At 42.0% G+C, this 26322-nt stretch overlaps 1 protein-coding gene across 12 annotated transcripts in view; it reads left to right on the plus strand.

Annotated features, from left to right (window-relative positions):
* FOXN3 (forkhead box N3) overlaps positions 1-26322 on the plus strand; it is a 208564-nt gene that overhangs the window by 83020 nt on the left and 99222 nt on the right. For all 12 annotated transcript variants that reach the window (XM_050335353.1, XM_050335355.1, XM_050335352.1 and 9 more), the window contains exon 3: positions 20119-20255. In XM_050335353.1, the coding sequence (XP_050191310.1) occupies positions 20119-20255 (137 nt within the window). The remainder of the gene's footprint in view (positions 1-20118; positions 20256-26322) is intronic.

A 26322-nucleotide genomic window follows, 5' to 3' on the forward strand; every position in this document is an offset into this window, starting at 1 on the left:
GGGGCCCCTGACATAGGAAGGATGTGGAGCTGTTGGAGAGGGTTCAGAGAAGGGCCATGAAGGTGATCAGAGGTCAGGAGCACCTCTCATGAAGACAGGCTGAGAGAGCTGGGGTTGTTCAGCCTGGAGAAGAGAAGGCTCCCTGGAGACCTCATTGCAGCCTTCCAGTACTTAGGGGGTGGCTTACAAAAAAAGAGGGCTGGTGATTCATACACAAGCAGAGAGTGACAGGACCAGGGGGAACAGTTTTAAACTAAGAGGAGAGATTTAAACTAGAATTTTGGAAGAAATTCTTTATTGTGAGGGTGGTGAGGCACTGGAACAGGTTGCCCAGAGAACTGTGGGTGCCACATCCCTGGAAATTTTCAAGGCCAGGTTGGATGGGGCCCTGAACAACCTGATCTGGTGGGTGGCATTCCTTTCCATGACAGGTAGGTTGGAACTAGGTGATACTTTGAAGTCTCTTCCAACCCAAACCTTTCTATGATTTTATGCAGTTAGTCTTGCAAACACGTATTTACTTAAAAAAAAAAGACCCCACGTGGCTGCCTCTGGTTAAGTTTTGCTTAGTAAGTATCTTGGGAAAGACATACTGCATGCTTATATGTATTTTTAAGCTAATAAAGCTTTATATCTCCAAGTATTTGCTTTTGTCTTTTGATTCATAGTCTGGTGTTTTCAACTAGTACAATTCAAGTGTCCTGTCTTCCAGGTAAAGGAAGATACTGAAGAAAGTTCACTTTTATGAGATATGTAAGAATCTTGCTGGTTTTCTTGTACTTCTAGTTGAAGTCTGTTTGTTTTTAAATAGTTTAGGAACAATGAGATTTTGCTTTCTTTAGTAGTACCAACTGGCTTGTTAATGATTTAGTATTTCAGTTTTGGTCTCAAGGAAAAACTTTAATTTAGCTTCATAACATCTGTAATTCTGTCTAATTCATGGGTATTTTCATCTGCTTCCCCAACCATTCTCCACCTGCTCCAGTGTCTCAGAACTGGCCAAAAGCAGGGTACCCTCTCAGCTCTAGATCTGGGAAATTATTACAGGTGGGCTGGGGAAGAGAGGAGTTGCCAGATTTGATTGTCTGGCAGTGCTTCACTGACAAGCAGCAGAGAAACGCAGGTGGTTAGTTCAGGTGCATTTATTGAGTCCCTGACCTTGCCACTTCAGCTCTCACATCCTTAAAAGTAAAGTGGATGCTGTATGTGTGCTTGGATGCTTTTATCAGTCTTGTAGTTTATTTTTTGTGCCTTAATTCCTGTGTGTCCTTTTCTGGTTTGGAAGAGTTCGAGGCATGGAAGTAGTACCATATGCCTTCTTTAATTGTGGAGACAGAGGTAGCCCTTCTGAAGGGGCAGACGTGTTGCTGTTGGACAGTGGCCCTGCGGATGGTTTCAGCAGTCTGGCTGGCCTGTGACTAACTGGCCTCATAGGTGGGGGCAAGGAGCACCTTCCTCTGTTGTGCTGCTTTTATCAAGAGCTTCTGAGGTATTTTCCCTTTGAACAAAATTAGCATCTGGGACTGAAGTTCACAGTAATTCTCACCTTTGATTACACAAGGGAGTGCAGAATGCCTTGACTCTGCCATACCATCCTGTCCATGATTCCTCTTAGCCTGCAGCCTTCAGATCTTACTGAGCAAGTAAGTGGCTGGAGCTGCTGAGATGCCTGGTAGTTGGGACAGTGCACCCACATATGCTCATCATTGCTGCCATGTCTGGCCATTTATTGTAATGGCAATAAAACTCCGGTTATCTTTTCTTGAGAATAAGCACATTTATAACAGCCTGGATGCTGAAAAGGTTTATCTACTTTCTGGCAACAAAACAGGTTTCTAAAGAGCCCTAAATTTCAAGTCCTTGTCACTAGTGTCAAACTCACCAGTGTTACAGGTCATGTAAGATAAGCCTCAGGAGAGAGGAGGAAGGGGTGCGACCTACCTGCTTTGGTATACAACTGGTTTTCCTCCTGAATTTTTGGAAGGTCATTATTGGCCCTTCTTAGCCTAAAGAGGGCTTTTTTTTTTTTTTTTTTTTTTAATGTTCTCCCAGCAGTTTAGACTCTTGTCTTCAGAGGAGCTGCTTTTGATTTACTCTTGAGTAAACAACAGCAGAATTGTGACTGAGGGCTGTGGAAAGCAGCAGCCATAAATGATGCCTCTGGATCTTACTCAGTTATCCATTTTAATAATTTTGGAGACAGTATGTTTTAATTATTTTTCTTCTTAAAATTCATTTATTTCAGTTTAGTTCTTCAAATTCCATTCTGGGTGTTAAGGAAAAACCATCCTGGGGACTGGTGTAGGAATTTGTGTTCTAAGGATCTTAAATGTGAGTGGGTTTTTCCTTGTTGTAGTAGAAAAGAAATCAAATTGCTGCTCTTAGCCAGTGACTTAAGATACTAAAGCACTATCTATAGCATGCTGAATTGCTGTATTTCATTGCAGAAGTGAACGGTAGCAATTTACCACTAGTTGAGAACTCTCAGGATTTTGAAGCACTGGTGTAACTTGCTGAAAGACAACTGTTGGTTAACAGAGGAGTGAATGGGCTTCTGTACAGGGAAGTCTCAATGGCATGGAGAATTTTCTGTGGCAGTACGTGGAGCAGAAACTTATTGATGGGATTTTGCATAAGAGAATCTAGTTGAATGCTAAATTCACACTCATTCAAGCTTTGAGCAGAAAATTAGGCTGTGCTCCAGTGTTATGTTTATGAGATCCCACGGCTGCCTACTGTGGGAGGATACTCACTGAGATGAAGCAACTATTGTAAATGTTTTTCTGAGTTTACAGTTGAAAAAAAATGCCTGCAGTGCAACTTGCAGGACTTTTGGGGGTTAATGCAAGATGAGGGTTAGGTGCTGGGGTACCTCAAGCTTTCATTTACATATTTTTCTCTCTTCCTCACCTTTGAGGGTGCAGAGTGGGAACACCCTTCTTGTGGGTTCTGTGTGCTTCAATAAAAATAGGGAAACTATTAATGAAATGTTCTTGTTTTAGATTAGGAGGAGGGGGTGACAAACATCACTGTTAAGTGATAAAGAATGTAATAATGGTAGCAGTTTTGTAATTAGATCTGTTTTCCTTAAATATTTGGGGAGAATTAAATAGATCTTGCAAGGTTCATCTTTAGCAATGAAGTCCTTCCTAGCCATGCAGGAAAAGCTGTAATTGAAGGATTCTCCTCAGTACCACTGCTTTGCAGTGGCTGGCTGCATGCAGCTTTCTCCAGTCCCTCAATAACACAGACTCACTGCACTTCCAGAGATCATCACTGCTCCTGGGAGTGCTTTGAAGGCTTTTGGAGAGCAATGTTTGACAGCTTTAAGAACTGCCTGCTGCCAGCTCATATGGAGCTACAATTACACTTAGGCTTTGGGAGAATACCCTGGGCCAAAAGGTATTCACTTCTGCAGAAATCCCCTTCAGAGATAATATTTATTATAAATTTAACTGGAAATAATGATACGATTCTTACATAATTCCACCCTTCCTGAAGTACTTGAGAACTAAGGGCCTGTAGATGAATAGAATCACAGAATATCCTAAGTTAGAAGAGACGCACAAGGATCATCAAGTCCAACTCCTGGCCCTGCACAGGACAGCCCCAAGAGTCACACCATGTGCCTGAGAGCTTTGGCCAAACACTTCTTGAACTGTTACACTTGGTGCTGTGACCACTTCCCTGGGGATCCCATTCCAGTGCCCAGTCACACTCTAGGTGAAAAACCTTTTACTCATATAGGAGTGTAAGTAGTTTTCTGGCTTGCCTGCATAGCTGAGGTAGGAAGGAATGCATGGTGTGCACAGGAAGTGCAGATTTTCAGTCTTCAGCTGGGAGAGCTGAGCAGGAGGAGAGTCAGGATGTGACTGAGATGGCTGGGAATTAGACAATTGCTGGCACTTGTAGTGTTGCATGTTTTGTTTTGAAGCAGTCAGATAACTTGTCCAAAATTTTTTTTCCTGTGTTGGCAGTTAATGTTATGCATTTATTGTTATGTAATTACTTGTGCTAGTTTCTTAGCATTGTCTCTTGCTTATCCTTCTTCTATAGAGAGGAAGGTTTTTTCCCTTCAGTGCTCAGGGTTAAATATGCAGATCTTGCTTTTGTAAAGGAGGGTAGATTTGGTTTTTACAATTTTATATTGATTTCTAATACTTTCTAGAGTTCTGCCTGCGTGGTAGATAAAGAGGAAGGCAGCTGTCATAGAGACAAATTGCACAGGAGACTCAGTCCAGTGCTAGCTGCCAGCTGTTGAGGCAAATGCCATTTTATTGTTCAGGCTGTACCTCCCTGTTCTGCTTAAATTCATTTATTTTTTTAATCTATCTATCTATATATATGTATGTGGGTATAAAAATATATTTTATATATAAAAAGCATGACAAAGTTGCATTGTTTTTTAGATCATCCAAATACTTTTAAGGTAAAATAGGAGCAAAAATTGCGTTGTCACATAGAGCTTTCTATCTGCTTATGTCTTTGTGCTAGGAAAACAAAATGATGTTGTAGTGGTATATATCTGCAAAATTTCCTTGGGACAGACATCTTCTGTTGCCACAAATAGTTACCAGTTAGTCTAAACAGATCACTCTCAATTAAAAGTCTTAACTCATCTGAAATCGTCTCTCTTGTTTTCCCCAAAACAAACTAGCATTTAAAATTTAGGAAAACACCTCCACTTTGACTAATTAGTTGTTGTTTCAGATTTTGCTAAAACTTAAATGCCTTTTGGATAGTGCTGCATTTGTTCAGAGGAATAAAGTTCCTTGTTCTTGACTTAACAAGTCTGCTTTGATGTGCCATTTGCTATTGGTTTTTAGAGCTGAGTGATTTTGAATTTGGAAAAGCAGAAATGTAATTATGACCCTTTCCATTAAGAGACAAGGTTTTCTGTCATTCTTGTTAGGAAAAAAAAATTATTTTCATTTAGAAAGCTTTGATTTTAATTTGTAGCAATGAAATTGTAGGAAAGATCTTGCTTTTTCATCCTGTTTTTCTGCTGACTAGGAAAAATACAGGAAAAGGTCTTCTCCCCACTAGCTAAAATACTTGTATTATTTTAGTTTCAAAGTAAATATGCTTATGATCTTTTGCTAATTACCTTCTGCTCTTTCACCAGCATTTGAGTTGCACTCAGATTTACTCAATAGTTGACTATCTGTTAATTCCTATTGGTTCCAGAGTGGCTTAAATGGCTTTTCAGTCCATGCCACATGTAGCTGTCAGTGTTGCATGGCTTTTAAGTTAGACCAAGTACTTTTAGCATCTAAGGGTGTGTTTGTGTAATAATGGCTATGATAAGAGTGGTGTGGGAGGCTATTTATATAGGATTTGTGTCTTAAAAGTTATGAAATTGGCTTAAAAATCAGGTTGTCATTTAAAATAATGAGGGAGGGGATGTGTGCCTTATTTTAGAGCCTTTATGATCTTTTACAGGCTCTTTCATAGAAGTCAAGGCAGCCTGAAAAAGTTTGGTTTGGGCTCCCCCCACCCCGCCATGATTTTGCACCATCTCATGATTTTCTGACAGAAACACGTAAAATACCAAAATGCTAAAAGTGCTGTGAATCGCCAGTATTAAAGCCAGATTCTGGACACTGGGATAAAGTGTTATCTGTCAAGTTTCTTTCAAACTCTTTTGTTGGTGGTGTGTTTACTATTGCCTGGGAGAATCTTTTTCAAGAAAAACACAGTCATTACAGAAGTCCTTGTCTGTACAATGCAGATGTCAGGATTTGTGGTCGCTGGGTGTGACTGTGAAGAGAGAAGGACCCTTTGGAGCAGCCAGCCCTTTTCTGCGGGGTGATGCTTTGGAGCTGGTATAACTGACTTCCTCTTGTGGGGCAAGTGATAGTGGAGTTTTACACTGCCAGCATGCTCAAGGGCTGGTTACTGTTTTTCAGCCGTTTTTGGTACATTATGCAGCTCTAAAAGGTAAGATGACTGCTGCCAAAGTGTTTTAGAATTGATAGGATGAATGGAGTCAATTATAAAGGATCCCTTCCTTTTTTTCGGCCTTTGAATAGGGCCTTCAGCAGTTTGGACCTCATTTTCTAGCTATACATTTTTCTCTGTAAGGATGTTTGCATGTTATTTTTTGGTTGCTTTTCACATTCAGGTATTCATTTCCAATTGCTGTTTTTGTGTTTTTTTTCTCCCTCTTAATTCTCTTTTTTTCTTACTTACATCATCTGTAAATGGAACTGATCGTAAAAGTCTGTCTGAGGAACACAGGGGCAAGTGCTTTCAGTCACTGTTGCACTGAAAGTGCATTTGCATTTTGAAAAAGAAAAAAGTTGTAACCCTTTTTCGAAGCAGGATTTTTATTCGTAAACCATGTGCTATTTTTGGTGTGTCAAATATGAAGGCTTCCTGTGTGAAACTGATAGAAAAAAAAAATCACAGGAGACCTGGAGCAGTGACTCAGGTCACAGCAGGCCTGTTTGCATGACACTTGTGTCATCAAAATAGTCCTGCTTTGGCATCCTTAAATGAGATTTTCTTTTCCTTTAGATGGTACCTCTGTTCAAAGGCATATTCGATCATATATAATTTGGAGAAAACAATTTTCTGTTCTTCTGAGAATATCATACATCTTCGCCTCCTTGTTACTTCTGAACTCCTTACAATACCATCACCTGATTTTGGGCAAGTTGTCAATTTTCATTAATGGAGTCTGCTCAGAAATTGTTTCTCCCTTTTTCCTTCCACTTCAGGCACGTTAAGTCAGATAAATTCATACTCTGATGTTTGATCACGAAACAGTAATCACCCTAGTGCAATATTGATCAGCAGCCTTTTTGTATACAATGATCAGAATGAGTAATAACTCACTTGTAAACACTGAGGAGTGGGAGGGTGAAGACAACAAGTTAGCCCCATGCAGAAGTTGATACAGCTTTTCTAATTTCCATAGGTTCCTAGACTCCACCCAACAGTGTTATCTTCTCTTTTTCCCTTCCCCTGCTCCAAACTGTTTCTCTTCTTTCTCCTGTTCAAACCAAGCATAAATCCTCCCTTTGGTAGATGGTGTGTCTTTCAGCAAGTGAGCCAGTCCCTCTTCTCAGGACTGCTGGTGCTGCTGGGGTTGTCCAGTGTCTCATTTTCCTGTGGAGCCTGTCATTTCTCCTTTCAGTACACTTGAAGCACGCACAGGCTTCCTATTTCATGGGGGCGTCTTGTGAACATGGCACTTGAAAATGAAAAATGACTGCTTGTGAGTTAATTCAGTTAAAAAGAAGCCAGGGAAAACCCAAGTAGGTAGGGCTGCGGTGTGTGGGTTGAAAGCTGTTTTTTACCCCCTCCTTCCTCCCACTCTTTCCTTACTGGGTAAAAGACCCAGTCTGTGCCTGAACTTGCTATTCTGAATAACCTCTTATCTGCACACAGTGACTGATGCTCACATCCTGTTTGCTACCAGCTTAGCTGAACGAGCGCCCTGAAGAGTGACATTTCTATTTCTATTGGGTCTGTTTTGGTGAGTTTGCGGGCTGGCTCTCTGCTGCTGCCTCCATCACATGCCTTTCGATTCTCTTCTGTGAATCTGAGGAAACCTGCTCTTCCTTTGCTGTTTGTATGAAATAGCAAAATCATTGTGGGATTTGGAATGGCATCTGGAAAAATGAGGTAGACTTTAAACAGAGGAAGAATCTATATTAAGTCAGGATTCTTAAGTATTTAGACTTTGATTAATGCTGTGCTAATGCAGAACTAGTCTGCCCAGGAAATAACATGAATAAACCTGTGAATCCTATTCTTGCCAAGCAGTAGGTTTTGGTCAGGGACTTACTAGCTTCCTTGGAAAAACTATAGATTTAAATATTCCTCTTTTGCTTTAAGTCCATAACACCAGTGAGTTAACATCTTAATTTTCTAATGAAATCACTTTGCCGTGTTTAATAAACTATCTACACACTTTCAAATCTGTTTTACTGGTGGAGGTGCTCAGGGAAGCTGAAATGCTGTATTAATTATCCATTCTAAAATACACTTGATTGACTGGTTCATGCTGCAGGAGTTCTTCATGCCAAACTTTGTTGTATCTGCTGCATTTACAAGTTTATTAGTTGTAACCCATGAAGCCATGCTTGTAAAAATCATGATGATGATGATGATGATGATGATGATGAGTTGTAACCCATGAAGCCATGCTTGTAAAAATACAGTCACCTAAAAACCCGAAGACAAAACCACCTGTAATTGTCAAGTCTATTTTTGAGATGGCTATGTGGAGAAAAATAATAAAGGGAGTCTTCTTACTATTTTAATAAAACTTACTGTGAATTAAATTTTGAGGCTAAGCAAGTTCCTCTTCTTACCCTTTTTACAAGCCTGTGCTTCTGCAGCAGAATTTAAGTAAAAGTGGGAGGAAATGGGAGCACATCTGAATTGATGGCTCACACAGTGAGACATTCCTCTGCTGTTCCTTTTAACTTACTCCACCTTGAGGATGACTTGGATGAGAGCTGACAATGTTTCTTTCTTTTACCCTCTGCCATCACATTCTTCTACTGAGAAGGTCAGTTTCTCCCATTTGTCCTTCCCTGACCTTGACATTCCTGGTAGGATGCTTATCCCCTGGGGCTGGGTGCAGGCTCCCCAGCTGTGGCACAGTGGGTGCTGATGCCATATACCTTCAGAGAGAGCCAGGGACTGTGCTTGCTGCCAGGGTGGACGCACTGTACTTAACCCACATGGCACGGTGTCTCCTGTTTGCACTTGTGGTAGTGCCATGGCCCTGGCTGTCTCCAACTGTCTGTGGGCTGGAGCTGGTGTGGAAAGCAGCTTTGTGCGCTCGTTCACAGATGGGCTGTAGAGCTGCAGCCACAGGAGACTAAAGGTACAGATGGGATTGGGAGAGGATGCTTTTGCCACTCTGCAACATGGCAGTCAGTGGAGACAGGTGGATGTCTCTGCCGGGGTATGTAATTTTCTTGCCATCTTGAGACTGGAGCCTCCCTGTGCTGGAAGGCTTTGGTGCAGTCAAGGTGTGTTTCTGACTCTCCTGGCAAGGCATTTGTGGACAGCTCTCCAGAAGATTCAGGAAGGGGTTGTTGCTGTAGGTGGTGGTGCTCTTACTCTGCAGATGGGCTTGGTGAGGGCTTGCTGCTCTCTGTCTGGCCATGTGTGGGTTGCAGTGGTGTGGCTCTCAGGTGGAATTTCCTGCTTGGTTTGGATTACAATAAAAACAAGATGCCAAATCCCACCAGGTGAGGAAAGCCCTCTCCCACAGGCATTGCAAGTTTTAGTCCCACTAGAGTGTCCAGTGTTTAAGAGGGAGTGTGCTTACTGGTGCAACTGGGATTTGACCTCCCCACAGGAGGCTGGTTTGCTCCTGGAGCTAAACAGGTCGTGCCCTGGTTTGTCTTTGTTGCAGAGCCATTGATCTTACTGTCTAATTTAGGAGACATTTCTCCAAAGCCTTGTGATAATACCTGGTGTTTGGGTGGAAGGAGAATTGGTGTAAGCTGCTGAAAAAATGCCAAGTCGTGGTGAAGTCTCAGGGTTTTTGAGTCCATGAGGTTTGGGCTTATGACATTTGGGCTGTTGAGGCTCCTGAAGCCAGGCCCTGGCTTGATGAGTTCATGGTGATTTGGGCTGTGTGAGCGAGATGAAGGCTTCATATGCAGTCAAGAGTTGCCTCGTTTTGGAGGATGTCTGCAGCATGTATTTTATTTTGCTTTCTGGGATTTCATTCACTCAGGAGAAACAGGAGAGGGAAAGAGAGATTATTTTTTACTATAATCTCTGAGCTTTGTGTAGAAATGGTACACAAGCAGAGTAGAATGTGTATGTAAGTAGTAGAAATAATGTGTGTGTTCATGGATGTCAAGTAACACTGAGGTCTGTGTTGCAGGAGGATGGTCATTCTGCAGTCTATGCCTGCTGCAGGTGACAGAGATCTGTTGAGGAGGCTGAGCAGAGCTTGGGATGGAGCACAGCTTTGTTTTTGTAAAGAGCTCAGGGATACTTGGAAACCTCTCATCCAGGGAGCCTCTCAAACCATTTATCAAAGTACCCGGTGTTCTTCCTCAGTTCATCGTGTAAACCAATATTAAATACTAAGCAAGGAAAACCCATATATTAAATAGATGGTTATGGGGGAAATGGTGCAAATCCATTAGCTTTTGTCAGGTCTTCCTTATTTCTGTTTTTATTTGTCACTGCTAATGGATTTGGTGCAACTTACTCCCTCCTACCCATTTCTGCTAGCTGTTAACCCCTTCACCTGGAAATCCACCCAGTGGCTTATTTCATCATTAATACACCAATAGGCTAAAAATGACCTGCAAACCTTTAGCACAGATATAAGTGTTGAATAATTTTTTTAATATCGCTTGTGTGAAGGGTTGTGTTTTAAAATTGTCTCTAGGTTTCCATATCCGACGTAACTATATATTTATAAGAAAAGGCAATCTGTGTCTTTTCCAATTGTATAATGTAGATAATATGAAGACTATCAGATGACCAGTGAGTATTTGAATGAGTGCACCTCTGATACAAAATTAGCATGCCCCACTAAATGGGCTGGAGTCTCAGGGGTTTTTTCCTTTTTGCCTTTGATTTTATAGGTGACCTTGAGGACTTCTTTTTTATTCTTTTGTTTCTGCATCTCCTCAATTTTCTTTTCAATAGGGTAGGGATAATTACACTTTCCATGTATACACAGAAATTCTATAGGCTGAAAGAGCATTATTAATGCAACTTGCTGCCTAATCTCCCTCAAGTGTGCCTGTGATGGCCCATCATGCTGACAGGCTTGTCTTCTGGGTACTCCTGCTTTCCCAGCCCCATCTCCCTGCGTCTGTTTGATCTTGCACTTTGTTTCTTCCTTGCAGTGTCACAGCCCTTCTTCTTCAGTGCCCGGACTTAGCCTAGCCTGGGGAGACTTTGGGGAATGTCTGGGGTTGTTAAGCACTAGCATGAAACAACATCTACTTTATATAGGAGCCAGGCATTGTTTAAGGGCAGTTAATGATTCTGCTTTCTTCAGCTGCTTGCAGGATTTCTGTGTGGCATCCTAATAGCTTTATAGGGTGGTTCGCATATAAACTCAAAAAGGAGATATTTAACAAGCTAAGTATGACTCTTGGAGTTGGGTGACATAATGCAACACCTCCTGAGCCTCTTGGAGAAATCGTTTTATGATGAGAGCAGTGGGAAGCTGATGTGGTGTAAGAGATTCACTGCTGGCTGTAGGCAGTCATTTTGTGCAAGCTTACCTGTACTAATGGACAGGTGCTGCTGTGCTGGAGGAGCTGGACTAGCTGTGCCTGTGGTGTTACCTGGAAGTGGGTCACCGTGATTGAAATAATGGTAGAGAGATGTTCTAGACACAGTGTTGAAGTGCCCCTTGCCTGGATCAGGAACCTGGACTCTAAGGATGTGCTTTGGTTTGTTAGTCTTTGGTGGCAACTCAGATTTGCTGGGTGTCTAGAAGAAATTTCTGGCTTCTCTGTATTCATGAGGGGAAGTGCAGAGGTAAAAATTGCTTAAAAGCCCGAACGTCTTCATTAGCGTAAAACCTGAACACAGTCACTCCTGTGCCTACTGTTTCTTTGTTCCACCTATGGCAGGTAGACAAGGCCATAGGATCTGTGCCTGTGACTCTACTTACTGGGATCTCTCTGGAGGTTTGGGTGGGAGGCAGGGGTGGGCAGCCTCTGAAGGCACTGCTGCAGGGAGCAGGGCCCTTCACTCGGATAGCACACACTATCCCAGAGGTACAAGGAAAATTTCTGGTTATGTCTTATGCTGGTGAGACTTGAACTCATTTAATATTAGAAGACCACTGGACAGTATGCATTTTGGTAGCACTTTCTTGTTGTTGCAGGATCTTGCATTGCATCTTGCCTCTGAAATAGGTTGAGGTTTTTTGACTATAGAATACATAACCTTCCCTTTTCTCAGCTGTTACTTCACAGCGCTGATCTAGCCTCTTTAGTCCTGTACCATTGTTCATTTGTATGCTTGGCTTACTTTTTGTTTTATTTCGTTTTGAGGCAAAGTAGTCTTTTTCCACTCTAATTGTACTTCCATTCTCAGGGAAGTAACTTACCCACCCAACCTCTCCAGTCAGAAAGAAGTGCCCATTTTGTCACTGGAAGGAGAGCAGAGACATGGAGATGGTTAATGGCGCTGCACCACTCGGGGAAGAATCAGGCCACTTTCCTAATGGCAGACTATGGGGTTAAAAGGTTGATGGCTGAGTTGATGTCTGGGGTATCTCACTGAGCAAGTGAGCTAAAATACCAAGAGGTGAGTGTGAAAGCAGAGACTTGGACTTGTGTGATTTGAAGTTTTTACTTGGAGCAAAATAGGATTTAAAAAACCCTGACCTTTTTTTTTCTTGAGAAATCCTTGTAGGTTCTTGATGCAGCTGGTTTACTTGGGTTGAACACTGTACTTCAGCAATCTTTCCTGTCAAACCTTTAATTTCAGGCATTAAATCAGGATATATTTATGGTTATGTAATTGTGCTTTAGCTAGTCTCTTTACTCTTTTTCACCTTTTTTGTTTGAGCTGAGCTGTGACTGCTATGTTACTGAAAGAAAAGTTGAAAACATGCAGGAGAAATGGATGTGTAGTTTTTGTTATACTGCGTGCAGATATTACTTCAGTTTTCTGTTGGTGTCAAGCTGCCACATAACATTGCCAAACCTTCCTTGTAAGAGATGGGGAAATTTCTAACTCTCTTAAGTTCATAGGTCAGGAGGCTTTTTTGTGAGGGTTTATAAAAATTAAAGGCTTAGTCACTGTCATAAAATGGTGGTTAAGGTCTTCAGTGCTTTAAAGCTGGACATAGAGAATTTCACTGGTCTGTGCTAGAAAAGTTAAAAGAGAATGAAGAAAATCTACCCTTAAACTACATGAATAGGTATTTGTAATTTTTATGTGAGATTGCAGTGAATCTGAGGAATGTGTTTTGTAATAATAGGAATCGTTGGCAGTGGCTTTGTTTTTCTTTAAGGATTTCTTAGCAGTTGTACTTCTTAATTTAAAAAAACAAAACAAAACCAGCTCAAAACCAAACAGAACTCCCCACAAAAACTAGCTGACCTCAGATGATTCAATGCTTTGTTTGTGTCTTTCTGCAAATTACTTCATTTGTTTAATTGTTCATTTCTAGAAAACCCACCAAACCTCATATGCAAGGTACACAGTAAAGAGGATAAAGTTTTCCTGTTATCTGTGACTACCCACAAAAATCTATTTCCAACTGGAGAATCTATGTGGGAGAGCAGAGCAAGCAACACTGTCTTTCTTAATAACTTGAAATACCAATGAGTAAAGATAACTAACAGAGTTTTAAACAGACTGGCAGACCAACTTTGGCATCTAATCTTAACTCTGCCCGAGCGTTTGCCAGCCATATAGTTTAAAATTTATTATGTAATATCACTTCCAACTTTTGATACTAATATGCTAATTCTGATGCATATAGATGAAGGAACTGTAGTTCTGAATTGGTTCTATTTTAGCAGTGATACCCTTCATTTGGAGGAGCATGATAGTAACGTGAGGGATAGGTAGTTGAATGAAAAGGGTAAGGGGTGCTCTTCTTGTCATCACTGTCTGCGAGTGGCACATAGCTGGCCTTTGAGTAGCGTTCCTGGTTGCACAATTTCTCTTTGGATATTGAAAAACCTCTCTGCCCTTGCTGTTGCAATGCTGATTCAACAGAGTATCAGTGGTCACAGCAGGTTTGCATTTTCTAGTCTTGGTGAATTTCTTAGTCACGAAACACATTTTTCTCATAGTGCCTGCACGATGTTTGCAGACCGTCAAGAGTAGGGACATATTTGGTGAAGGATATGTAATTGATGTTGTATTGTGGAATGGTTTTGAAGTCACTTGGCAGGTTTCTCTGCATAGTGCAAAAAGGTATTTAAGCAATTCATTCTCTCTTGAAGTAGATTTTGCAGTGATTATTGCATTCATCTCAAGTGCATTTTAGAGCTGAAGGCAGGGGGTCCATGAGGTGCAACTCGGAAAGTATTTTATTTCCCTTCCTCCTGCGTTTCTGTTTCCTCACAAAAAATGCCTCACTTTTCTTGTTAAATGCATTATTTTTTTAGAAGGTGAGAAAAGGGGGATTTGTGTTTAGGAGGAATCCTTGATGTTAGTTTGCTCTTCCTGGGAACCAGCCAGAAAGCTGTTTTAATCAAGGTTTCCAGAATTGCTGTGTCTTCTGGGTGACTGCAGTGTCAGGTGGTGAGTGAAATGCCGTGCTCTTTTTCATGGGTAGGCTTTTCCATCGTGCCTTGTGCTGCCTGACAGCCCTGGGCATTCTCTCAATACTCCCAGAGGTTTCATGCACAGGTGTGAGCAGTCAGCAGTGACACAAGAGTCTGTGAAGAGGTGGCTGATGGCTTAGTGCTGCTACATTTGGTGTGGTGCAGACACAGAAGTTGAGAAACGTGTTTCTACTCTAAAATAATTATTTTTTTTCAGATTCTGGTCCTGGCTGTAGTTACTCAAATGGTTGTTTTAAATTTTGTGGTGACATGGATAGTTCTATCTTCCAATTTTTTTGATCCTGTAGAAACACTTCTGTGCTCATAAAGTACTTGGACACCTGTGGAAGTTGTTTGGCATTCCCATGGATTAGCTTGGAGGCAAATCTGTGTGAAAGGTTTACTTCAAGCCTGCTCTTGCAGCGTAACTGGACACAATAAGCTCAGGATAAGTATTTCTTTAGAGTAAGAACCTTTGATACCCAGTAATCTCTCCACTATTACTTGCAAAGAGGTCACTTCCTGTAACAATAGTAGGTTTCATCCTTGAGAGAAAACTAGATCAGTAATGGTGAATACTGACACAGAAAGGTTCTTCATCACTGCAGAACATGTCCTTAATGTTATTCACAGGTCCTGTGTTAACAACTGCAGCAACTTGCACTGAGCTAGGCAGGGACAGATGTCACAGGGGTGTGATTTCAAGATCTGATAGCTTGAGGCTGCAGATGCTAGTTGGAAATGCCCTTTTTTGAGCAATAGGAAATTTCTGCTTTTTCTGTTTGCTTTTATGGTTACTGAAGTACCCATGTAGCCAGCGTGACATATGTCTTAGATGGTGTACATCTGTACCACTTCAGCCTGCGTAGCTGCCATATGCCTGATTCATATTACTGATAGTTTTGTTGGGAAAAGCCTAGCCATGGCCGCTCATCCCCTCCTCATTTGGTAGTGGAGAAGTAAGAGGACAGATCTACTCAGTGGAGAGCTGTTGTTTGGAATAGCAAGGTCTTTAACTCTGAATGTTGTTTAATAATTCTCAGCTTGCTGCATAGCCTAGGTGCCTGTGCAGAGCTGTGGGGTCACTCATGGGTCTCGTTTTGGTTTCTCTCCTCCCATCCTACCCCTGTGTTGGTGCTCAGCATCTCAGTGTCTCTGGTCTCACATGCATGGCCTGGCCTTTCTCTCAGGGCTGTGTGCCAGCCTCGCTGCCCAGCTCACCCCAGCTCTCCCCTGTACTCCCGCTCTATGTCATACCAGTTTTCCCATTCATCTTACGAGCCTCTTTGTATCCAGCCAGAGTCCTGTTTTTCCTTTCTCAGTGTGCTGTTCCAAGAAATGCATCAGGGTGTCAACACAGTTCCTGCTGCAGAAGGGGAGAGCTTCCATTCCCCTCCCTGGCTCTCCACATTCATCCCCTGCTTTGCAGCAGCTCTGGGTGCTCATCAGACCCTTCATGTGAGCCAGATTACTAAGTTTAAATGACATCAAATTGTGTGAGTAGAATAGTTTTCTTTGAAGAAAATTGCTTGAAATGGGCTTGTGGAAGAAAGGCCAGACATATGCAAGACATCAGGGAGGAAGACTGCAGTCAAGACCAGGGAAACAACAGGAGATGTGAGGACCCCTCTACCCACTACATCCCTTTTGGGAGATTTTCCTTAGGGGTCTGTTCCCTTAAGGACCATCTTGGTGATACTGCTGCGGCTGTGAGAGATGTGGACATCTGGAGCTGCTCCTCCCTGGTCAAAGTGAACATATTACCACAGCTTCAGAAGGTAAAATTTGAAATTGCCAAAATCCCCCTGAGCCGACATGTTCTGTGGTTCCTATATCTACTCTTCCCAAATCTTTCTTTTGGCCAGACTGTTTTTATGGCAATAAAAAGAACAAATCTGGGGGAAAAAGCTGCATTCCTAACACATTTCAAGTCTGTGCTAAAATAACCAGGGAAAAAATTTCTTCAAATAAACATTATCTGGAATTTTTATATAGATGGATTTTTATTATTTATACAGATGGATATTTATTATTTACCATTATTTATATTATTATTTATCATTATTTATATAGATGGATATTTATTATTATTATTATTAGGAATTTTTATATAGATGGATTTTTTTTTCCAGCCATTTGTTTTGGAAAGAGCTCAATACATAATTTTTTTAATTGAGCTTTGGGCAGACAATATCTGATACATAAGGCCAGGCAGTTAGTTGTGAAGTACGTGGAAGCAAAATCTTTACCATGAGGAGTTTTAATAGTGGGTAATGCTTTTATTCCCAGCTGTAACAACTGAAAGAGCTGACAAGCAGCATTTTAATTATTTCAATCTTTTTTTTTCAATTCTTCTAAAAAAGGCCAAACATTTTTATTTAGATACTAATAGATTGTGTAAAGTAGGATTAAAAAAAATTTATATACAGTCCATTTGGAGAAAAAGTGACTGAACGTTGAGTGTGCCATGTAACTTTTCATGGCAATGCATGGGTTTTAATGGCTGGGAGGGAATCAGAGTTGTATATATGAGAAAGAGCAAATGTATTAATAAATTGGGATTTAGTACACAATATCATGGCACAATCTACATGTATAGTAAGTGACATAAAAAGGAGTAGCGATTTCTTAATAGAAAAGGATTTTTTTTTTTTTTAAATAAAGTTTTCAGTCATGAACTTCTCTGGGATAACTTTGTATTGCTCTCTCGCTCTATTAACACTTCTGAAATAGTTTACATGCAACTGTAGTTTACTCTTGGACAATGTGAAGGGGACTTGTAGTAACATTCCCCATGTTTTTAGTAACCTTAACCAGAAATGAATGCAGAAGCTGTAACCTGTGATTGGCAGGAGGGAGGTGGCTGTGCTGGCCCTGGGAGCATGTCAGGAGGTCTGAAAGCACTCCAGTGCTGAGATGATCAGGGGGCTGTTATCCAATCCTCAGTCACTTGTTGCCTGGGAGACAAATGTAATCCAGGGATTTTTTTTTTTTTTTTTGACCCTTCCTTGCTGGTTTTTGATTGGAGTCACTTTTGACTTCTGGCGTGGAGGAGGTAGTGAAGCAGCACGCCAAGTGTCATAAGATGGAAATTAATCATTAACCGAAGGTCTGAGCGCCAATGATTTCCTTTCCTGTGATTGCTCTGTGTATGCGAAGACTAATGACAAATCTAAACAGAGAGCTAACAAAGCTCTTCATGCCTCCCGACAGTCAAGAAGTATTCTTAACTGGATGGCCCTTCAGCTTTCTTTTTATTCCTACTCTCTTACATGATTGTAGAAAAACAAAACTAACGATCTTAAAAGAAAACTTGGCATGGACCTTTGCCTTAAACTGCATTTGGTTTTGCTGGTATCTTATAAGTCAGCTCAGTTGCAGTAAAAATACAGCAAATCTGCCTTCCCAGTGTTTTTTTTTTAACATGGAGTGTAATTCTTCTCAATACCTTTTGTGAGAGAGAGTTTCAGTTTTTCAGTGAGATTATTTTTGGCTTTTGCAAGAATACAGGCAAGCCAAACAAATCTTAACTGTAATGAAGGTTTTGAAGTTACTCTTCAGTAGTGACTTCATATTATAAGACCCTCAGCTTAAACTAACTCTGATGGTTTTGGGGAGTAATCTCTTCCAGGTAGATGAAAAGTCTATCTTGGAAGTAAATAAAAAACCAGAGAAGTTCGGAGACAATATGTTGTGTTCCAGTAAGTACAAGTAAGGTAGATGGTATTTAAGTGTAGCTTTTTTTTTTTACCCCAGCTTATCCCATGCTGTAAGAAGTAAGGAATCCAGCAAAGGTTTTCTCCTGAAAAAACATTTCTAGTTTTGTACATTGCTTGTTTAAAAGGAAATTTTATGTTCTTCATCTGGCTTTTGGATGGAGCATGGAAGTGGAATTTGGGAGGTTTGGATTCTATTTTTGACTCTGTCCTTTGCCTAAAAAAGTCCCTTACTAGGCTTATCGTGTCAAGTGTCTGGCTCGTTGTTTCATATTTAAGAAGGCTAAGCCTAACAAAATTGTTTTTGCAAACTGGTTTGAGATGTGGGGTGCACAGCTTCCATCACTGACACCAGCAGTGGATCTTTCAGTCACCAGCTGTAGTGCTTTACTGAGGTGAGAGCCCAAGAGTCTTGCTTGCTCTCTCTCTCTAGCCCTTTGAATCTTGATCTCTGGCTGTGCAAGGGCCTTACTTCACTTCAAGAGCTGGAAGATGCTTTCCCTTAGACTCTTCCATGGCCGCCTGGTAGGGCACACCGGGGAAGTAACGCGGGAGATGAGCTTAAACTCTGCGCTGTCCTGAAGAGGCTTGGCCCCATGTTCCTGCTCCCCCAGAGCAGCATGCAGAGGATAGTTTCTTCATCCCCTGCAGCAGCTGTGCCTGTTTCTGACAGAAAGCTGTTACAGCTCCTGTGGGTAGTACCAGCCCCTCTACTTTTCTTTCGAGGCAAGTTTCACATGGTGCTATGAACTTGCTAGGTGCACCCACACAGCCATCCAGTGACATTGGGGAAGATTTTGCTTTTCCGTTTATGTTTGTTTTTGGGGAAAATTTATTGCAGATTTACTGTCTTTGTAAGCTTGGAAGGAGGTCTGTAAGCACTTAGCATGTTTCAATGCACTATGTATCCTAAAGCTGTTGGTGAAGCAGAGAAGCACTTAGGTGGTAGGGCAAAGATGGTAAGTTTTTGAAAGGAACAAGTGTCTGTTTCTGGTCTTCCTTATGGGTTAAGAAAGTTATATCCCACTTCTGGTGTGATTTTGTGTGTGTCTCTGTTTGTTCTTTAACATGTGAACTGAGAGCCTTGTTCCACTGACAGAAGTCGGAGCTGAGGAAAGGGATGATCCTGGATTGAAAAGTGGCGAGAGGTGGTAGCACAGCTTCCCCCACCTGTCCCAGGAAACATCATCATTTACTAGAAAATCTTATCATAATGCCTTGAAAGCTGCCAGTGGAGTACAGTCAACAATTAGGATTGGTGGGGGTTTTTTGTTATACTCAAGCAGACCAAGACTCCTCCTGAGCTATCATTCTGTATGTGTTTGAGAACTGACACGAAACAATTCAAAATATCCTCTCAGCCTGACCTCTGATGGGATTGAGACAAGAACTGAAATTTCACTGCTTATAACTGCAGAATAAATACTGAATCTTAGTTAGTAGTAGTCTTTGCCTTACAGACTGACCACTTGTGTTGCTCTATGTGTCCAGAAAGGGTAACTACAGTAACTGTTGTTTTAGCCAATCACAATTTCACAACACCCTTCAATGGTTATGAGCTTTTTTTTTTTTTCTTGGTTGGTTGGTTTGTTTGGGGTTTTTGGGGTATTTTTTTTCCCTCAGGGGAGAAAAGATGATTAATTTCCTCTTGTAGTATAATGGCATTGATGTCATGTGGCTTGAAGGATTAAGTCCTTTTATTTTTAAAACAGTTGCTGGGGTGTTTAACTCCCTCCTTTTTAGCCTTATTTCTTGTTAGTGTAACAGCAAAAGGAAAAGAAAATCACTTCCAAAAAGAAGATACTTTCTTCAAAGTTTCTATTTAACAGTTAAACTGTAGCTTCTTATTTTTCCAATATGGGGTGATGGGGAAGTTGACAGCTATTAATACATCATATTCAGTAGTAATGAGAGAGAGGGGGGGAAAGAGCAACCAAACATTCATTCTTATTTTTTTCCCCCTCAGAAGTGTGATTTAAATCATACGGTTGCAATACATTATTAATGGAGCTATAATCTCTGGCAAGCAAACTATGTTCACTTCTGTCAGACGAAAAACCCAAACCCACTGCTTTTACTGACAAATACTGCTAAATAAATAAGGCTGTGCCATTAGATCAAATATTTGATTTTTTTTTTTAATTCTTTTTTCTTTGCAGAGTATTGGAAAGGGGTCCTTGTGGTGTATAGACCCAGAATATAGACAAAATCTTATTCAGGCTTTGAAAAAGACACCCTATCACCCATATTCGCATGTGTTCAATACACCTCCCACATCTCCTCAGGCATATCAAAGGTAAGAACTAGATGCATTTTATAACTCTAAATGTTTTCATACAGTGTTGTGTGTGAATCTACATTAATGTAATTAAGTGATGCAGTTTGGAACTGCGTCAGTGAAGAAAGCCCAGGAGCGCTGGCAGCAGCCTGGCCTTGTGTCCAGGACAACTTACTTGCTATGCCCCTGCCTGGCATCAGCGAGATCCCCCAGCAGAGCCTGCAGTCTTCCTGCCTGAGCCACAGAGCCGCTTGGCAAAGAATACCTGAAATTATAGCGCATGTAAGCAAACGGAGAGCACTGAAGTGGCCACTTGTCCCTTTTATGAAAACACAGTGCCCTCACTCAGAGGAGATGGGCTCGGTCTTTTCTCCCAAGAGAAGTGCGCGGCTGGTGTTGCTTGTGCAGGCGGGAGGTGTCCAGGTGAGCCCTGTACCCAGATGGCGTGACCAGCCCTTGTGTGACGGGCACCAGTGCTGGCTCTTGGGATCAGCCCGGATTGCCTGCCTTGCTTCAGTGAAACAGACATGGGGTGGGTTTTTTCCACTTGTTTTGCATTTTTTGATCTGGCTTTCGCTTAGGGCAAATGTTTGCAAAGAGAGAGAATCTACGGCTGCCATCTGCCAAGTGAGAAGGCAGGCACTGGGCTTTGGCAGAACTGCGTTCTCCTCGCTGCTAATACGGAAATTCTTTGCTTCACTTTTTCCAAGCGTTGGCAGCATGTCACGGCCGGGACAGGAATGCTGCTCGTGGCCCGTGTTGCCCCACACCCCTCAGGATAGGGACGGGACGGTGTCAGGGCCAGCCGCAGCAGGGCCCGCAGCAATGCCGGGACTGAGCGGCGACGCAGACGGCTCTCGTGGCGTCCGAGTTGTGGGGTTTTTTTGCCTATTTGTTTTAATTACTTTTTCCGCGTTATGGTTGAGGGCAGCGGCCGGGCAGGGCGGCGTGATGGTCGCCGTGGTGACGGAGCGTCTCCCCGGCAACGCGCGGGCCGGCCGGCGCTGTGGCGTCACGAGGCCGCGGGCCCGGCCGCGGTTGCCGCGGTAACGGGTAATCCCGCACGGCGCTGGCAATGGCGGCCCGGAGCCGGCTGCTGTGTCGCGGGGATCTCCCGCCTCGTCGGGTGTTCCCCTGGGCTGAAACCAGGGGGCGACGGGGCTGGGGTGTCCCGAGGCTGCGGCCCGGCTGTCCTGCGTGTCCCATGGGCCACTGCGGAAACACTGTCCCTAGCACTACCTGTGGAAGTACCCCTACTACTGAACTCTGCAGAAAGACAGATAAATAATTTAAATAGTGGATTAAAATCGTAATTTGTGCATTTGAACAAAGCATGTTCCCTGAGCCTCGCTTTATCATTAATGCTACCTTTTTAAGAGAATTTTAATTATGCTCATACAGATTTATTGAGAGATTGCCGTATCAAGTAGAAGTGTAATGCACATCTGACATAGAAATGGAGGGATTTTGATCTCTTTTAATCCCCACAAACAAAAAAATCCAACAAACACATGCAGGTGAAAGCCAGAGGATCTCCCATTTTTTTATAGCTGAAGCGACTGTTGACTCAGTGGGCTGGATTTGCCAGAACCACTGTGCAGTCTGCTGGCAGATGTTGCTGGCAGGAACCTTTTCGGGTTAGGCTGAAGGAAGCAATGCAGCAGTGCTGCTGTGAGCAATGCTTGCGGGGATGAGCCCTTAGAGACACCCTGGCTGGGTGTCAGGGAGCCCACAGCGCTGCAGCTGCACTGTGTCCTGCTGCTCTGCCATCCTCATCGTGCACAGCCTTGTGCCTGCTGCCCCTCTGTTGTGTGGGGCAAAGAATGCCTGCAGAGTTGCAGACCTTAGATAAAACTCATGCTGCCCTCTTCCAGTGGAGTGGGTGTCCAGAACCTCATGGCCTGTTTTCATGAGTGGTAGAGGTGTGTGTACTGGCGGGTGATGGACAACCTGGCATTTAAGAAAGCATTTATAAACACTGCCTGCTTTCACCAATGCCCATTTGTAGCTAGCCAAATGGCAAAAACTGTCTTCTGAGCAAGGGAGAAGGAGTGGGCTAGCAAAACACCCACAAGTGAGTCCCAAAACTGAAAGGGAAACTTCCTGTCCTTGGAAACCATGGAATGTCAGAGCTGCTGCTATGCTGCTTATGCTGCCAAGTGGTTTGGAATCTTCCTTGTAATGACTGCATCATTAAACAAAGAGCTTGTGTGACTGCGGGAGTAAATACCTTGCAAACACAGACCCGAAGGAGGAGAGGTTTTGTATGAAGAAACTAGGGTCTTGCTGTTACTTTTAGCTGACTATGTTTCAGCATTTCCACTGTTACATAAAGCTCAATCTTCACATAGTATTCTAAAATATTTATTTATTCATTCTTGTAGTAATGTCTGGTGAAACATCAACATGAAGCTAGTCTAGGCTATCAGTGCATTTTGAATTAATTCTAGATTGGCAGTTACATGGTATTTTTTTAATATATTTCCAATATATTCACAAGGAATTGAACATTCCGCGTGCGTTTGATAAAAAACCCCAGTAATCCGATGTGTGATTGCTTTCTCATGTGTTCAAAGACTTCAGTAAGGGTAGAAAATGTAAATCCAGTCCACCATAGTCACATCTTCAGAGCAATAAATCGTCATAGTAATGAATTCCAAGGGAAATGTTTCTGATGGTGAGGACAATACATATAGAAAAAATCCTTGGATGGCAGGGGTTTTGCTGTCCATCCATCTTATATAACGGAAACCCACAACTAAGAGAAACTGTCACCTGATATTAATGAAATATATCTGCAACCAGATAATTTGCCAGTATTACTCCTGCCTCTGGGAATGGGATTAATTGGAGGAATTACAAGATTTATAAGGGTCAGTTGTTGCGATTCTAGGGGGGCAAAATGACCTATTGCTTGTCTTTATCATATGTTTTAAAAGAATAAAGATGCACAAATGAATCACATGTTCTGTTTAGTATCTCTGTAAGCAGCTTAGGGTTGAATTGAGCACAGTGTGGAGGAATGCATTATAAAAATATCCCAGGCAAATGATCACCAAACACACAAATTCTCCTTTTCTGAACAGAGTTAATTACATCAGATAATTTAGCTTCCTGCATAAGCATAAAAGGGTGGACCTTTTATGGAAAGAGTTTTATGATGTGAACCCACACATTTGGATGGCTGTTCATACCAGTATCATTTGAGATAAAACATGACTCAAATCAGGATATTTGGATTATATTGAGTTCCATGTCTAGAAGATCATAGTTTCTGGGAAAAAGACAACCTTGCTGTGTTTGTACATAAGAAGGAACTTCAGACTTCAGTTGTGTAAGTTGCTACTTAAGGCAAAGATTATCTGTAAGCTGGAAGAAGAGAAGAATATAGCAAATTGAATTATTTAATTTTAAATGGTTTGGATCTTATTCTTAAAAAACAACACTCATGCCAAAAACCAAAGAAAACCCCTTGGATTTTTATTTGATTCTTCTAATTGAAGTGTACGTCATGAAGCACAATTTATGATAAATTTCAAGAGTAAACTAACAGTGATACATATGGTTATTAAAAAAACCCCTTTCTCCTTGGTGTGCAAAAATAGTACGTTAGTCTAATGTGTTTCTTTTTAAATATTTACAATTGTGTTGGCAATAGCAACCTTGAAATATATTTGTAGACACAAACTTGGTTAAGTAAATATACAAGTCAGTGCCCTGATATTTCATCTATATGTTTTATTTCCAGTTTTCTGACTGTAACTGAAGCGTGGGTGGGATTTTCTCTTCCAGTAGTGCTTAGAGGGGATCTTGGAATGGATTTTTCTCTGGCTATATTACATGGGGCTATTTCTCAATTCTATTTCTCCTTCTGCTGCTGAAAAGTATCAGAAAATCAAAAAATAATATAAAATAACAGAAATTATTAGTTTCACAGAGTGATAAAAAATGCTTTAAGATTAGGGTGACCACCCAGGAGTATTGGCTAGATCCCTTTATAGATTTGTGGATAATAATTTCATGGCTTTTAATTTTTTCCAGTGTTTTTTGTTAATTGTAGTTTGTTAGAGCAGTGGCAAATGTTGACATATCTGCCCTATAACTGATGAAATTGCCTACATGCCCAAGATAGAAATTGAAGAGAAGTTTCTTTTGTGTGCTGCCCCAGCCTGCCTGTTCATAAAGTCTTCACTGAGTTCCCCATTAGTTTGCTCCTTCCCATTGGAACAACTCCTTAGGTGAGCTTGGTTCTGCTTCAGGAAGGATTAAGACTCCAGATAGTCCTGAACTAGATTTGTGTTTGACTTGGGACATGAAGTCCACCTGTGCACATCAGAGCACTTCTGTCAGAAAAATGCCTCCTCTGGCGTGCATCACTGCATTTCAGCTGGGCTGCCCTCTGTAGAGAGGGCTTGAGCCTCGCAGGGCTGAAACTGGTGGGAAAACATGTAGCAAGAACTTACCTGCAGCATGGTTTTGGTTGTTGGAGGGCAGTTGATGTATGTGGCACCTGCTGGTGGTTGGTAGAGTGGATGCTGCAGAGCCATCCTGCTGCACTGCTGGGCTCCTGACCAGGGCTGCAGCCTTGGTGATGGGGGGGGGAAACAGGCCCCACAGGGAGTCAGCAGAAAACCACCTCTGCTGCTTGTGTAGTCACTTCCCAGAATAGTATTTCATTTAAAAGTGCATGGCTTCATCGTCTGGTTTTCCATTCCCCTTCCGCTGTGGAAGTGTAGGTACAGGGGTGGGCCAGTGGATCACAGAGAACCTGCAGGTATGTGAGTGACTACATGTCTTATGAAACGTTGCTAGTCTGGAATTTGAAACATTTGAAGTGGCTTCTGTTTTATCAAATTTAGTGTCTGTTATCACTATTTATTTTTACTGCTGCTGGGTCCCAAAAAAACACCATGAGCTCTTCAACATTCTTCAGTTCTCCAGTGTCTTGTCTTTTGATACCTCTTTCTGACAAAAATATTCTTTTTCTGGAGACAGAGATTAAGAAAAGTGGACTTTATGATTAGAGTTAGGGTTTTGAGATTTATTCATAAAGGCACAATGAAAAATTCATGAAACTTGGTGGCTAAAGCTGTATTCCTGAAAATCCAGGATTCACAAATCACTGTGAGAAAGCGATGACCATCACTGTGAGTCCTGTGGTAAATGGCAGAAAAGGTGGCCTGGGCACACTTACATTTGCATTTTGCCTATTTTGAGACTGAAGACACATGGGCTTAGCACTCTCAGTCCTGGCTTTCTGCTCCCATCTCAGCAGTCAGAGCCCTCCCACATGCAGTGAGGAGGGTGAGGGGCAGTCCTGTGGCACGAGGTCCGGGGCAGTGCCTGTTCGCAGAGCTGCACTGCACCCCCACCCCCGGGTCCCCCATGCCCCCTGCACACTGCTGCAGCAACACCTCCGGCAGTCACTGCCACATGCTGTCGGGATTAGGTTTGCATACAGCCCCCTCAGGTTGGGGAACGCTGAAGATGTTACAGGGATGTGAAACAGACACGTGTTCCCCGCCAAGGGCAGCTCTTGGCTGCTGAGGAAACTGCTGTTGCTGGAACAACTGCTTCAAATATTTGCAGGTTTTGGTTTTACTGTCTCAAGATTTGACCTTTCACAGTTGTTTATTGAAGCTAAACCTGCATCAAAGTCAATAGTTGTAGGTTATCATATTGGGCAAATTATAAACATTCTTCCTATCTGTAAGCTTTTAAAGTTGAGGTCAGAAATTATCTTCTGTGGCCTTTTAGTGAAGCTGGTGAAGCAGTCTTTACCTGTTCGCTGACAGGCTCTGCAGGGTATCTCACTGCAAGAAGGAACTTAAAAAAGGAATTAGTTGGTTGTCCTTTGCAGTCTGGAAACACATATTTAATCCTGTATTATTGTTTTTACTTTCAATAGGAAATGAAGCTGACCACAGAGCAGTCTACTAGTAATTCGTTACATGTTACAATCACTTTATTAAGATTGACCTAGGTATTTTACTTCCTGGGCAGAGTCAGAATGAGTTTTCTTCTCTTGGTGTGGTGTTAAGGTGGAGTCTTTGGGGAATTTTTGTTTTGATATTTCTGTAGTTCA

This window comes from Myiozetetes cayanensis, unplaced genomic scaffold (assembly GCF_022539395.1).
Source record: "Myiozetetes cayanensis isolate MyiCay16 unplaced genomic scaffold, myiCay2020 scf6-25, whole genome shotgun sequence".
NCBI classification, from domain to species: domain Eukaryota; kingdom Metazoa; phylum Chordata; class Aves; order Passeriformes; family Tyrannidae; genus Myiozetetes; species Myiozetetes cayanensis.